Raw genomic sequence first — 15568 nt, 5'->3', positions numbered from 1 at the left:
TGTTCTGCAACACAGGTGGTGGTTCTCCACAGCTCCCAAGGTCTTCCCTGCCCGCTCACTAAGTTTGAGGCTAGTATCCCTTGTGGGGGTTGCAAAAACCGAACCCCTGTGCACCGTGTCAACCTAAAGTTGCAAATGCTTGTTGGCTTCCTTCCAAGAAGATCTTCGGGCTCCAAATAGCCCTAACCTCGAGCACCTCCAGTGACCAGAATCTTTGGCAAACACCGCATCGTTGTGCATCGTGGCCTGAATCTTTTGGTGAGCTGCTTGAGGGCCTCTCAGGACTCCTGTGCCTCTGGCCTGTGGGTCCATTTGAGGGACACCTTTGTTTCTTTTGGGCTCCCCTTATTGCTCCGGGCCTGCTCTGACTCCCCTGCTTGTGGTGAGTCCCCTGGACCTTGCTGAACCCGACATTCCACCGTCTTCGACTTCTGTGTTGGTTGCATTTGTCAAGTCTTGTAGGTGCTCCTGCCGGACACCGAGTCCTCAGCACTCGGCATTCGACATGTAACAGCTCGTGCATGGCTCCTGGTCTTCCTCAGCATTGCCTGGTCCTCACAGCTGCAGAGTCAATGTCCTCATCAACTCTCCTGCGACTACCGACATTGGTAGCCATTTGTCTTCCAGATTTACTGGTCACACCTGAGGGACACAGACTCTGTCCCCTCTGCTTGCAGGTACCTCTCAACTAGAATCCACATTTGGATACCACCGGACACTTTCTCCTTCTTCAGCAGCGGCACTTTCCTGAAGTCCTCCTTTTGGGTTCAATGGCGGTTTCCGACAGCACTTCACATCCAGGCGCGCAACGCCCATATGGCTAAAAGGGCTTTAGCTTCCCCGTTGTGTGTCTCAGCTCGGGCTGCTGAAGCTAAAGCTGCAGTGGGCTCGGCTAGGCAGTGTGCGGAGTCTTATTTCCGGCACCTGAGTGTTTCACAGGTCTTAAAAGTCCATTTGCATATTTACATACCTTTGTAAACTGGTTACCGAGGCTTAGTTTTTGTTCCGGTTCCAGTACCCCCTGGGCCTCCATTCTCTCTAGAGTGTGAGAATACATTTAATGAAAAGGAATATAAAGTAGGGTTGCCAAGAGAAAAATGCAAGCCATGTGTTGTTTAAAGAGCCTGCAAAGAGCTAGTCTTGACACTAAATCGGGATATAAATACAAAAGTACGTATTCATTTGTAATGTGACTTTTCTATTTGTTCTCTTTAATTATCAGTCATGGATCATTCAGGCATCCCTAGAATACAATTAAAAGTGTTTTCTATTCATATTTGCTTTTCGAAGTAGGCACAGGCAAGTGCTGAAAATATGCTTTAGGTGACTGTTTATTTTTGTACCGGCTGGGACAACAAAAATAATGAGCTCGCAACCCTAATCATAAGACTAGATGTTTGTTGCAGGATCAGCACATCATCCTCCACCCTCCATCCATGGTTAATGCCATAATAGCAATAGTTTAACTTCTATCTGAAGCCCTACACCGCCGTCAATAACATGCTGAGTTACATCAGGTGTTTGGGAATGCACACTGCAGTCAGACAACTCACTCTTCATTCTCGCCCTTCACTTTCACGCTCACCCTGCACTCACAGTGATCACTCTTCACTCACAATGCAGTTGTGCTGTTCACCCTGTACCTCACCCTGCAGTCACAAGAGCACACTACTCACCCTGCACTCATGTGACACTTCACTCAACTGTCCCCCTCACTGCTCAATCTGCAATCTCCCTCAAACAAACCCATCACTAACCATGCATTCATTCGTCCCACTCTACACTTACATCTGCACGCAAATTCATATGGTCACCTCACTCACCCTGCAGTCACTCCTCTTACCCTACTCTCACAGTGTTGCATCGCTCACCATGCACTCAGATGGGCACTCCTGCCATCCACACAACGCAGAGGGTTCATGTGCCTGCTAAAAAGAACGTATACCATGCAGATCACAGAACTGAGGGGCATATTTACAAGCCCCTATCGTCACGGGAACGTCACTTTTTGCAAAGTTTCCGAGGCGATAGGGGCTTCGCCTTATTTACAAGGCAGCATTAAGCCACTTAACATAGCTTAACTCTGCCTTGTTAACAAGGCCCCCTCTCAGGCTATGCTTAGCATGAAAGGGAAGGGGAGTGGCTGTTGCGGTGGGCATTCCACTGCAACACCCATTGATTTTGACGCTGCCCTTATTTACAAGGGCAGCGTAAATAGGTGGCAGGATCAAAACTAATACCAGGAAAAACCTGGGGGCATATGTACAAAGAAGTGGCAGAGTGAGGCGTTAGCCGTCATGGCTTAACGCCTCACTAGGCCACCTGCGCTGGCGCTACACTTAGCAGCCTAGAGCCAACGTAGGCACCCTTGCAAGGGTGTCTGCGTGCAGGGGAAGATTGTTTATGTGCAGGAAGGTGTCCCTACCTGCACATAAACAGTCCTTAAATGATGTTTTGTCACTTCTATGTGTGCTGCTTAATGCAGCCACATGGAAGTTACAAAATGTTTTTTTTTTAGAAGATTGTTTATGTGCAGAAAGGGTTGCCTTCTTGAACATAAACATTCCAAGGTGTTTTGCTTTTTCCATGCGTGCTGCACAAGGCTGCACACATGGAAAAAGCAAGAACTGGAAAAATAAAGCATTTCTCCTCGTTTCGCCATGTTAAGACCAGGTTTTCCTGGGGCATTCGTCAGGGCTTTCAGATCCCTACAGTAATTCTAAGGTGGTGTCCCCTACATCCTACTATCCCAGGGAAAGGGGGTGCACCTAAGCAGTGCCCGAATAAAGCCTACCTGAAACAATGTTAAGTGTAGCTCATCATGTGCCCTCAGTTAGAGGGGGAACCTCATATTTAGTCAAAGGGAGGGGTGGTAGCCTTTGTAGTCACACATTCACCAAAAGTGCTGCCACACCGTTCCATCTATACAATCCGCTCCCTGCCGGTTGATACAAAAACACCACCAGGGGACACCACCTTAGAATTACTGTAGGGATCCGACAGCCCTGATAAATGCCCCAGACATAAATGGCTCTTAGTGTGGGCAGAAACATGTTGGCCATAGAATAGATGGATCAGAGACATTATTCTCTATAGGATCTATCGACTTGTTTTGGTTTTAATGTACCTCAGGTCCTTACTAATAAAGGTGATAACCAAGGAACCTGAAGGCACTTTTAATTGAACTGGATCCCGGCTTATCCTGCAAGATTTATTTAAGAACTCCCTCCTATCGCCAAAAAAGTCTTCACGGAGGTTGAGTCCGCCCTGGTGATACCATCTTACCAGGGTGGGGGGAGGATGTCTATGATGAAGCATGATACAATATTGTGTGTGAGACATCCTCTTCCATTAAGGATGGCCTTCTAGACCTCCTTCCTAGTCTTAAATACAGGACATTTTCTTTTGATCTTGGGTGGCAATTGTTTTCCTTCTCCCCCCTTTTCCTTTAGATTTTTGGCTACCTACTCTTATTGTCTTTACTGATCTTTGAGTGGGGACAGTAGGCTGGCCGTTCTTTCCCCCTGACTCTCTCTTTTTGTGGTTTACGAAGTCTCAGTGAGTTCCAGTGAGTGTCTCACGCCTAGAGCTGGGGCAGGCTTCACTGCAGGCTGCGTCTACCTAACGGTCTCGATGTGAGGAGGGTGGGCACAAGCAGCCACTGCGAAGGGGCACACTGCTGCTGTGAGAGAGAGTAGCCGCTGGCGGGAGCACAGAGCAGCAACAAAGCCCTGTGGCAGTGAATGCGCACACACGCAATGGGCGACGTGCACTACTGTGTCCTTGTAGCAGCGGGAGTCGGACCCCCTGGCACTTTCAGGAACAGACTTTGTTTTACACAAACGGGACTTCGGTGGGGCAGACAAAATGGGGTAGGAGTGAATAAGAAAATCTCACCTCAAAAGAGCATGAGGGGGAGAGGGTGCACTGTTCTAAATGTTATAATACGACTCTGTTTGGAGCTTTGATAAATGGCAGCGTCACTCAGAGTTATGAATGGTATTCAGCTCTTTTTATTTGCTTCCTGCAGGGACTTCCTTCCAAAAGTGTAAAATAAAAAACAACTGCAGAAACGTAGGAAGGGGCTTAGTCTTGAAAGAGCGCGATTTTGCTCTTTCATTTGTAGGGGTGCATTATAATCATGAGTAGTTCGCACCCACATATAACACTTTGTTGTGTTAACATTTTGTTATTAGATTGTGTATTGTAATAGCGTGCAAAGTGAAGTGCTAATTATTTTTCCATGTAAGAGGAAGAATTAACGCTGTAGTTTTTTGTGTTTAGATGAAGTCTTAACCTGTAAAGGTGCATTCCTAACTAATGAACGTTTTCATGTAAATCTGTTCATGTAACATGTCAAATTTAATGAATTATATATTCGTGTGCTTTCTAAAGCTTATGCACTGTTCTTATGGTGATAGAATTTGGTAGGCCCAATGTGCATTTCTCCCTGTTCGATCTCATGTTAAAGTTTCTATTAGAATATGTGTGTGTGTGGAATTTGTTTCTGTTGCAGGTGGAGAAATTCATCCTTGTTAGTTAGAATAACGTTTTTGTTTTAGGAGCTAGGCTTACGGAGGATAAGATACATTTGAACAAGCGATACTGATAGTGTGGCCCGGTGTTCTCTCTCACCGGAGAGGGCCTAGGAATCAAGGTCAGTGAGCAAGAGCCTGGGAGCACTGTTGCTACATGGAAAGTTACCTAAGAGGAGGTGTCTAGCTGGATGGGGTGATCTCGTAATGTGATGAGGGATGTGACCTACGATTTTTGTGTTGGGGTTAGGGACAGAGTCCGGGAACGTCTCCTGTTCCTCGAGAGGAGAGAGCATCTTAGAAAGAGCTCTGACGCTTTATGCTACTTGACCCAATCAACACGAGTGTACTTATTAGAAAGCCTTCACGTGCTGACACCTTTTATGGAACTTGCCTGGTAAATTCTAAGTAGGGATGTCATGATAGTGGAAGGGTTGAGACAGACTAAGGCTTTTGCTTATGAACTGATCATATAGAGGGCTATTGATGTTGGCGCAGTTATAGTGTGCATTCAGATTTTATAATTGGTCTTCCTGTGCATGTTGCACCACCTAAATTTCACTCGTATATTTGGTTTTGTATTAGTGCCCATGTATTTTTACACCCTCATTTTGAGGTGTTTGTATGTTCAACTTTTCCTGGCTCACTAAACTTTGGATCTGGAGTCTCTCCCCTCCACACTTTCAAGCAGGCAACAAAGAGCCATCGACCAGGGGTTCCAGAGTAAGTCTAGCACGTGGAACCTGGCTCCTTCTGTCTCCTATAAAAAAAAAGTCACAGGCCACTAGAAGATACGTTTGATTCGGGCCATCAAGTCTCACCTGTTTCACAGCGGAGTTCAGGTTTTTGAAACCAGAGGGCAGCGCCAGGCCTAGTCTGTTGCAACGGGAAAAATCTGATAAACTATTGCTCCGTACCACGCAATTTCCTTATTTCACAATCTCTCTATATTTAGTATATTCCTTTGTGTTTCTTCAAATATGCACGCTAATTGCAGTCCGAGTCTGATCACTTCTCTTTAAAGCTTAGCCCAAACTCCCCAGTCAATCCGAGCGCTGCTCTTATGCTGCATATAACAGTAAGCAGCATAAGAGCAGCGCTAGGATTGCCTGGGGCATGGACGCACAATGCTCCATTGAAGATCGATGGAGCTGTGTCTTCATGGCAGCCTTCAATGTGGAAGTCTGAACTTCACATGTTAGGTTGGCTACAGCATAATATTGGGCAATCTGCCATGCACAGCTCAGTTTCAGCATCAGCTGCTCGTCCCACACCAAGAGCTCCGTCGCCCTGCCCCATAACGAAATACAATTAATGGAGGATGTACGGGTCTAATTTCAATTGCCAAATGAGCCTGCTAGTGGCGCACAGCAGGGGCGTCAACACCCCTGCCCCCCCCCCCCCCGTAAGAAAACTCCAAATATTTGAATTATGGAGTACAAAAACAAACAGATTGGTAGTAAAGCAGATACAGTAAATGAAATGACTGTTTACATCGAGGGCCTCTGGTGGTGGCGATTGTTTTGATCTACATAAGACACGTGGTACATTACCTGCAGCATTTGTCCTTCCCCTGAAGACATCATCATACGCCTTCCACTGAGGAGTCACTTGATAGGCGTGTATGAAAACAACAAACACCACTACAAGGCACACCAAGGGTACCAGAGCGGCCGTGAAAAGTGCGGCATAGACATTAGGAATCAGGCAACTGTAAAAGAGAAAGATTATTGTTGTTATTGTTAGAAACATGCAAAAAAATAATACAGTAGTTTCTACGAATGATCTACTTTTACTGCATACATTTTTGGAACACAATTTTGCTGAGTTGTCAATCTCTATGGTGCTCTGTTTGTTGCAAAACATTAGTATGGTGTAAGGATTATTCCTTTTATTTGATACTTGTCGTGGTCACAAGATATAGCTGTTTTGTTTCATCTTTGGGATGTCGACCTGCCAGTTCCTTCAACCTGAAACTCGCTTCACCCCACAACATCTCTTGCAGTACTCATAGGTTATCTGACCACTGAGGGCTCTTGGCATATAAAGGAAATCCACAAAAGGGATGGAGAGTCTGGAAAAGCTAGTGGCCATCTCTTTCCCTGACTGCATGTCTGCAGGCAACGAAAGACATGAAACCTCAGCTTTCAGCGGGTGGGAGCACTTTGACAGCTCCAGTCCATTGGAATCCAAGTGTTTGCTTTTGCTTGGTGGGAGCTGTCAGCTCCAAGCCAAGCAAAAGCAAACAGCTATGGGGAGGCCACCCCGGGACACAGCAGGAGCCGACCCTGGGGGGTGGTGGTCCCTAGGGCCATATTTGGCTCCAGGAGGGGGGCAGCATGGCCCCCTCCTTTGAGCTGCATGGGCCGGTGCGGGAAGGGGGTGGTCCCCATGGCCATATATGACCCAGGAGGGTGGTCACCTGGCCCCCCTCTCACTTTAAAAAAATGTTGGCACTGGGGATGTGCTGGTCCCTGGGGCCTATAACAGCCCAGGAAGAGGGGCCATCAGTGCGGCATTTTTTTGCCACATATTTGCAAATTTTGCAAATGAACTGCAATCTTTTTTTTTAAATAACTTTTTTGCCCTGGTGGGGTCATAGAGCATTTGCACTCTGCCCTCTTTTCTTTTCTTTTTAAACTTTTTTTTGGACTTGGCTGAAGCAGAGTCCTGGGATAACAGCCAACTCTTCCTGGTTGAAGTTTTGGCAACCAATCAGAGCTCTGTAGATCTCTGCATGACTGCGTTATTATTCGCGAATTAGCAGCAATCGTAGATATACAAATTGGAATTTCCTTTAGTATCTCACAAACTACTGAACATATTTACACCAAATAACAAAAAGCACAATCTGCGGACCAAAAGCTAGCTGTCTTCCAAATTTGGTGCAATTCCATTCAGTGGTTCAGACTGCAGGCGTGTCTAAAGAGTTTATGGGAATTAACATGAGAAACACACATTTTTTTGACCCCTCCCTTTCTGTGAACCCCTGCTTGATGGATCACCCCGAAACTTTCCATGCACAACAAGACTCACTACGCCACGTTTTTTAGAAAAGTTTGTGAAGATTCGTCAATCGACACCAAAGATATAGGCAAGTCAAAAAATGCTTTTGCTATGGAAACATGGTCCTACCTATAACTACATCCTGGTGACCGCCATAAGTAATATATATATATATATATCCTGCTCAGCTGCACCTGGGAAGCGCGGCACGCTGAAGGCGGGTGCTTTAAATGCGGAGGTGCACCGCAATCTCTATTAACGCTCCATGACTCCTTCAGGTTTCCAGGAAAGAATCGAGCACTCACGGGTAAGTAGTACGGCAGCTTCGTTTATTTCAAAGGAGTAAACAACAGACGCGTTTCGGAGCTAGTCCTTCCTCAGTGTTGTTACTAAGTTCATTACAAGCTACATCTTATATACATCATTCAAAATTAAACATAGAGGAGGTCACAGGGAACAGCGGTCCCGGGTATTTGGGCGCCATCTTTAAAGGGTCAAAAAATAATGGTTCGGATACTGACATATATGGATATATGATCAGGAATTGGCCGTGAAATTTAAACAATTAATGTTTTCCGAAATACATGAAACATTTCATCAATACAAATGTAAAAATTAAAAATTAAATTTATCACATTGGATAAGTTTCACAGCACAGTCAATTAATTATAAAGCCGTGGATCGGCAGTCCGCCTGTATCAGGCAGTTTGTGACCCCGTAATAGGTGCCAGACAAAACTGTACATTTGACCATAATTATGCAGTTGTCAATATTTCGCCGTGTATCGGCACTACTGACTAATAAGTCAAATGATAAAGAACAATCAATTTAGAAAAAGGAGGAATGGTGCAGGGAAAGAAAAAAGGTAAGGGAAAAACAGGAACAGAAGACAAAAGATGTGACACATATTTTTCGAGAGTCAATGCTAGACAGCATATTCAGATAATACACATTGGGTCACAATCAAAATTACAGTTAATGATTAATAGGTCAAGTATTTCTGAGTGGCGATGACTCCTGGAGTATCTGTTATCTAGGTCCCTAGATGTACAATCAGTTCTTCTCCTGAGTTTAACCCATATGGGGTCTTAGTTTGGAGATCAATTATATACCTAGACTCCAGTCGCCTTAATCTTGCTACTCTGTCTCCTCCTCTGGCATGTGCCAAGACACAATCAATCGCAAAAAACTGCAACAGATCCCTGTTGCTGTTATGTTTTATGGCGAAGTGTCTCGCTACGGGATAGGCGAGATCTTTTTTCGCTATCGCCCGCATGTGTTCCAGAATTCTGAATTTAACACTATTCACTGTACTTCCCACATACATGAGCCCGCATGGGCATTTTAGACAATATACCACGTATGGTGTTTGGCAAGTCAGAAATTTCGAGATGACTCTTTCTTTAGGCAAGCCCTTAACATCGTAGTGAAATACTCTTTTGCTAAAGGCGCAGGCTTTACACTTCCCACAGGGAAAAAAGCCCTTCATTTCTTTTAAAGTGCCCTGTTTGCGGGGAATGGGGTCTAGATGGCTGTGTACCAGGTTATCTTTCAGCGATCGAGCTTTTCTGTATGTGATTTGGGGAGTTATTGAGACATCAGACCCAATAATAGGGTCAGTTTTTAGTACATGCCAGTGTTTTCTGAGGATAGATCTCAACCTCAATGTGTCACTGGAGTAAGTTGTGATAAGCCTAAATTGGCCCTCCGTAACTTTCTCCGATTGTTTAGTTTGCAAAGTTTGTTCCCTGGGTATTTTTCTGACTCGTTCAAGAGTGTTCTCTAGGAGATTCATATTATAACCTCTCATCTCGAATCGTTTGAGGCTGCTCTCTGCTGCTCTTTCAAAATCACACTTTCTTGAACAATTTCTTTTTAATCTGAGGAGCTCGCCATACGGAATGCTATTTTTCAGTTTTTCAGGATGAGCGCTAGAGGCATGAAGGATACTGTTCCCTGCTGTGGGTTTACGATAAAGGTCAGTTGTTAATTTCCCTGATTTTACTTCTACCTTCAAATCAAGATAGTTTACTGCCACTAAACTAATCTCCCCTGAAAAGTGTAGATTCACAGTATTTTCATTAAGGTGTTGAATGAAATCTTTTGCTTTACCCGTGGAACCTCTCCAGATTATAAAAAGGTCATCGATATATCGATGCCAAGATACAATCTCCTTTGTCCAATCTGAATTTAAATATATCAATCCAAATTTCTCCTACAGCGTCCTCAATCATTAAGGGGTGGCGCAAGACCGGCGGAGAGAAACCGGTATTAAATATATTCCCAAAACGAAGTTCCACTCGCGCTCTCAGAGTCTCCTGACACAGAAAACCAGGCTTCGTTCAATTACAATGGGGGTTTATTTCAATCAAAAACCCGCGTGACGCGTTTCGCAACCGTAGTGGCTTGTTCACCCGTATCTATATATATATATATATATTCACTGAAAAAACCATAGGTTTCAGGGGTGTTATAGTTAGCTGGACTTTTCACTTGTACAAAACCATTGAAATTCCCCCGTTATAGTTAGTTCAGCTAACTATAACTCGCGCGCCCGCAATGCACTGCTGATGACGTCACATATTACATCACTCATGACATGGTCAGTGACATCACTCATGACATCACTGATGACATCTCAAATGACATCACTGATGACATCACTGATTACATCATCCAAAGAATATGTGTTTTTCTGAAAATTAAATATGTTTTCTATATGTATATCTCAAGGTCGATGGAAGAATAAATGGGTATATAAGTGTCTAAATGGATGATTTGTTTTTGAAAAATTGATTGTGTAACTGACTGATTAAGTGTATCATAGTGAATACATGGCTTAGTGAGTAATGTTTAAATATGTAAATATCTGTATCAGTCTCTCACTTTGTGTATAAGTGGCTGCATGGGTTGGTGAGTAGCTACATGGGTGTCTATATAGGTTATTAGTTGGTTTTTTGTGTATCAGTCTGAGTGTCTGCATGGTTCGGTGGGGGGTATTACGTAGTGCATAGGTGCATGAATGAGTGACTCACTGTTTGTATGTGTTGAACACAGCATGTGTGCAGGACTGTATGGGTGGATGAGTGTGTGTATGGGTGTGTTAGTGAGTGAATGACTGTCTCAATAGTGTCTTTATGAGTAACTACATATGTTTTAAACTAGTATATGTGACTATTGGTGTATATATGTGAGTATATGTGAGAGTGAGAGATTGAAAGAGTTCCTGTATGAATAAGTATGTGTTTCTATACGTGATTGTTTAAAAGACTAAGTATGTGTAAGTTTCCGTAGAAGTAAGTGTGGTGGTGTGTGTATAACTGTATATGCAAGTAAATGTATGTTTGATTCTTTATTAGCATGAGTGACTATGTGTGTGAGTAACTCTATGGATGAGTGGCATTGTGTAACAGGATGTATAGGTGAATGAGTACATATGATGAGTGAATACATGTATGAGTGACTGTATAGGACTGTTGGTGAATGAGTGGATGTGTATGTGGATCTTAGAATTACTGAAGAGGTTGTTGTAACTGGTATTGGTATGTCCATTGTTTTGAAAATTTTAGTCTCTATTTTTGAATGTGTGTATCAAAGGTTATATTAGGGTGAGAGGAGGTCTGCCACTCTATCACAAGGATGATGTCATCAGTGATGTCATTTGAGATGTCATCAGTGATGTCATGAGTGATGTCACTGACCATGTCATGAGTGATGTAATATGTGACGTCATCAGCAGTGCATTGCGGGCGCGCGAGTTATAGTTAGCTGAACTAACTATAACGGGGGAATTTCAATGGTTTTGTACAAGTGAAAAGTCCAGCTAACTATAACACCCCTGAAACCTATGGTTTTTTCAGTGAATTTCTGAGGTTGTTTAAATGCTAATTCCTAACTATAACGTGCCTGAAACCTATGGTTTTTTCTGTGAATTTCAAAGGTTTTTTAAATGCTAATTTCTAACTATGCCTACAGAGATAGGACATGTGAAGAAAGAAGAAAAAATGCACAGAAAGAAACAAAAGAAGTGCAGAAAGAAGCAACAGATGTCCTCAAATACGAAGATAAGTGCAGGAAGAAGGATAACGTGCAGAAAGAACAAAAAGAAGAGCAGAAAGAAGCCTTGTTGCAAAATCATCCTGTACCCTCAACTTTTTCAGACGGATACTGGTGGTAACTGAGTCTGACTAACCAGTCCTAGAGCCAGTGCTATGTTAAAAGACACTTAGAATACAGTGAAAACACCTACATACACTAGGGAACATTATGCGTTGGGGTCCCCCTGTGATTAGCATGACCTCCTCTGTAAGCCCCTAGTATATTATAGGGCATGGGGATTAAAACTACCTCTTAAAACAGGCCACAGGGCGTTTTTGCACACGTTAACTCAGGCCCCGTCCCCTCCCTTCACCACTGTGTAAACACGCCCTGTGTCCATTTTTAGTTGGGAGATTAAGTTCATTTGAATCCTGAGGGTCCCTAGGGTCCAACTAGCCCACTAGGTACCACCAGTAAGTGCCACAGAGCTGCGTTGCAGAGAGGTGTAAAAAGTGGCACGGCCTGGACCACCTCTCTGCAATGCAGCTCAGTGGCGCTTACTGGAAGCACTTGGTGGGCTAGTTAGCCCCCAGGGGCCCTCAGTATTGAAGGGAAATTATATCCCCAATTTAAAACGTGCCATAGTGCGTGTTTGCACACGTCACCTCAGGCCCCGTCCCCTCCCTTCATCACTGTGTAAACGCGCCCTGTGGCTGTTCTAAGTTGAGAGATTAAGTCCCCTTGAATCCTAAGGGTCCCTAGGGTCAAACTAGACCACTAGGTACCTCCAGTAAGCGCCCGAGAGCTGCGTTGCAGAGAGGTGTAAAAAGGGGCTTGGCCTCAGAACACCTGTCTGCAGCGCAGCTCCCTGGCGCATACTGGAGATGCCTGTTGGGGGCGCGTTTGCAGAGTGCTGCACGGAGGGGTCATGGCCTCCGGCACGATGCCAGCCTTTTATTTATTTTAATTTTTTAAGAAGGGGGGCTGTGTGGTTCCCCTTCTTATTCTAATGTATTGGCCCTGATGACCCCATCCCCCAGGGCCAGTCTCCTAATTATATTTTTTTGACCCCAATCCCCAGGGCCGGCCACTGTTTTTTATTATTTTAAAAAAATATATATTTATAGACACACCTAGGACATGCTGGACAAACCGTACGTACCTATCACCATGACGATTTGCGTGATATTCATTAAAAGGCGACTATGCATGCAATGAATCCACGTGGAATGTATTTACACCACTAGTGAAGCTCTGACATGTCTGATGCCCTACCGTGCCTAATCCCGGCAGACACCCTTGTCGTTTATTTATACAAACATGGGTAGCTATTGACGGGCACATTTAATACACATGCACACCAAGCCATTCAAAGGGGATTCAACAAAAATTCGACCAAAACTATGCAAGAAACCCCCCTCACGGTTAATAAAACACACATCCACTGCTGGATGTGTAATACTTTTTATTTTACTCTCTGGAAAGGGGACGAACATCACTTGAGAGTCACAGCGCGCTCCTGACAGAGCCCAATGCTGTGTTACACCCACCATTGCCTGCCGAGTGGCACACACCTCTGTGTTGTATTCCACTAGCTAGTGCATATGCTATGACACTCTCTAGCCCATGTGCACTGTAACACCACCCCGTGAATATGTCATACCACACTTGTCTTCGCACGGGTTATATTGCCCCATCTAACGTGCCTTCCTCGATGCCTATGTTATAACGCACAGTGCTATGCCATACATATTACAATCTGGGATCCATATCTTTGTCACAGAGCATATGCAACGTTACACTCCCCAGCACATATTTTATATTACAACTTTAGAGACTAGTTAGGTTACACAACACTGCCCTGTGCATATTACATTCCAAGGCGCATATCGCATAGCACGCGCTAGTGCCTGTGCTATCTCGCGCTCTCCAATGAATCTGTCATTGCGCACAATGTATTGCATATTATATTTCACGCCCGGTTCATCTTATATCACACTTTTTGGTGCATAGTTTATACCATACACTATATCTAGTTTTCATTTTCAATCGTGCTCTCAGGACTATGTTCTATATAACACTGTGTTCACCTACCCTTTTCACGGGCATTACATTTTGCGATAGGGGGTGGAGGGTCAGGGGGTGTTTCTACCAAGTGAGCCCGGAGTCACAGTCACAAACGTCCTCTTCTTCCTGAATAAAAGTGAGATTATGCTGCATACTTGTTCATATTTTAAGTAGTTCGCACAGACACAATGTTTTAAAAACAATAAAGTTCCTAATACCCGCCTTCTCTGAACAGTTAGCTTGCTGCCCCATCCCCCTCCTCCCTATCCTCTGTTGTGTGAATCCATGGACTAGCCTCCTCCCTCCTGCCATGCATGGTCTGATGTGCTGCCACTGCCCTCAATTTAGTATGACGTACCAGTCCACTCCTCCTGCCCTCCATTGCCCAATTCTATGCCCCATCATTGACCTCCTGCTTAAACTCTGTGCTCAGCTTGCTGCCCCTATTCTCCTTCCCCCTGCCCTCCGATGTCGTTGTGCATGCCCCTGCTCCATCCTTTTTGCCCACCATGTCCCATGGACCTGCCACTCCTATCTACTCTGAGTGTTCTGTTGAGCTGCCACTCCCCTCCCACCTGCCTAGCATTGTCAGATGACTGTAACCTGTCCCTGCCACCTCCACCCTGCCTGTCCACAAGCCATGCCCCTATCCTCTTCCTCCTGTCCTACATGGTCCATTGTACTGCCACACCCTTCTGCCCTCCCTGGTCTGTTGTGCTGCAACTGCTCCTCCTGCCTGCCCCGTGTGGTCTGTTGTGAGGTCCCTTCCCCTGAACTTTCTTGTCTGTGCACAGGTCCTGACCCTCCCTTCTATCCTCCATCGTCCTTTGTGCATGCCCCTGCACCCTCCTTCTTGCCCATCATAGCCATTGTGCTGCCACTAACCCTCCCACTTGCCATGCATGGTCTTCTGTGCTGCCATGGCCCCTCCCACCTTCCCTGTGTGGTCAGTTAGCTGCCCCTGACCCCCTCCCACCTTCCCTCCATGGTCTGTGTGTATGCCATCACAGTCTCACTGTTGCTCTTCATGGTGTGTCTTGCTTCTAGTGCCCATCCTGCCTGACCTTCATGGCTATCTTGCTGCTCCTGCCCTGCCCCCTTGCCCCCAGCCCTCTGTTTACATGTGCAGACCCCTACTCCCTCCCTCCTGGCTTGTCTGTTCCATTGTAATGCCCCTGATCCGTCCCCCCTGCCCTTTATGGTCTGTTATGCTGCAGCTTTCTCTCCTCTCTGTCCATTATGGTCAGCTAGCTACCATTGCCTCTTGCCCCTCTGTTCTCTGTTGTCCATGTGCATGGTCCTGTCCCATCCCTCTTGCTTTCTATGGATTTTTGTGCTGCACTCCCGTCCTGCATGCCCTGTGTGGTGTATTGTGCTGCTGCAAACCCTGATGCCTGCCCTGCAGGGTCAGTTTGGTGCACCTCTCCATGTCCCTCCTGTCCTCTGTTATCCAAGTCTATGTCCCTATCCCATTTCCTTCCATGATCCAATGTACCATACTTGCGAACATTTTGAACTTGGTAAGAGGGAGATTTTGAAAAAAAACTGGGGTATTGATTTTCCCCTTTGAGTTACATTGAAAAAGAGGATATTGTAGACAGGAGACAGATCAAATAAAGCCCATTTGAGCTTAAAAACATTGGACGTTTCCTGGCTGAATCGGGTCTGTTGGCATGTATGGTTGTACTACCATTGCCTCTTCCTTCTGCCCACAATGGTCTATTACATTGCCACAGCCTTGAAGGAGGGTAGATTTTGTATCACAGGGGGCCCCTGGCCCGTTCTGTCCACACCTGAAGTATGAGACCCTTGTCCTTGCCCTGCCAGCTGCATTTGTAGGCCGTATTAAATTGACCAGCGGGTCCTGTGTTGCTATATAATTATCCTGAGACATCCTTACCACTCAGCCAGCATAAAACCCC

The 15568-nt window shown here is 45.2% G+C and overlaps 1 protein-coding gene across 1 annotated transcript in view; it reads right to left on the bottom strand.

Moving 5' to 3' along the window:
* The window catches only part of ADGRV1 (adhesion G protein-coupled receptor V1), a 1990932-nt gene that overhangs the window by 153227 nt on the left and 1822137 nt on the right, over nucleotides 1-15568 (bottom strand). Inside the window, exon 86 of the mRNA XM_085632468.1 lies at nucleotides 6089-6246. Coding sequence (XP_085488594.1) covers nucleotides 6089-6246 — 158 coding nt within the window. The remainder of the gene's footprint in view (nucleotides 1-6088; nucleotides 6247-15568) is intronic.

This window comes from Triturus cristatus, chromosome 2_1 (genome assembly GCF_964204655.1).
Source record: "Triturus cristatus chromosome 2_1, aTriCri1.1, whole genome shotgun sequence".
NCBI lineage: Eukaryota > Metazoa > Chordata > Amphibia > Caudata > Salamandridae > Triturus > Triturus cristatus.
Note: the sequence above shows the minus strand (reverse complement) of the source record. Positions and strands in the feature narration are given on the sequence as shown.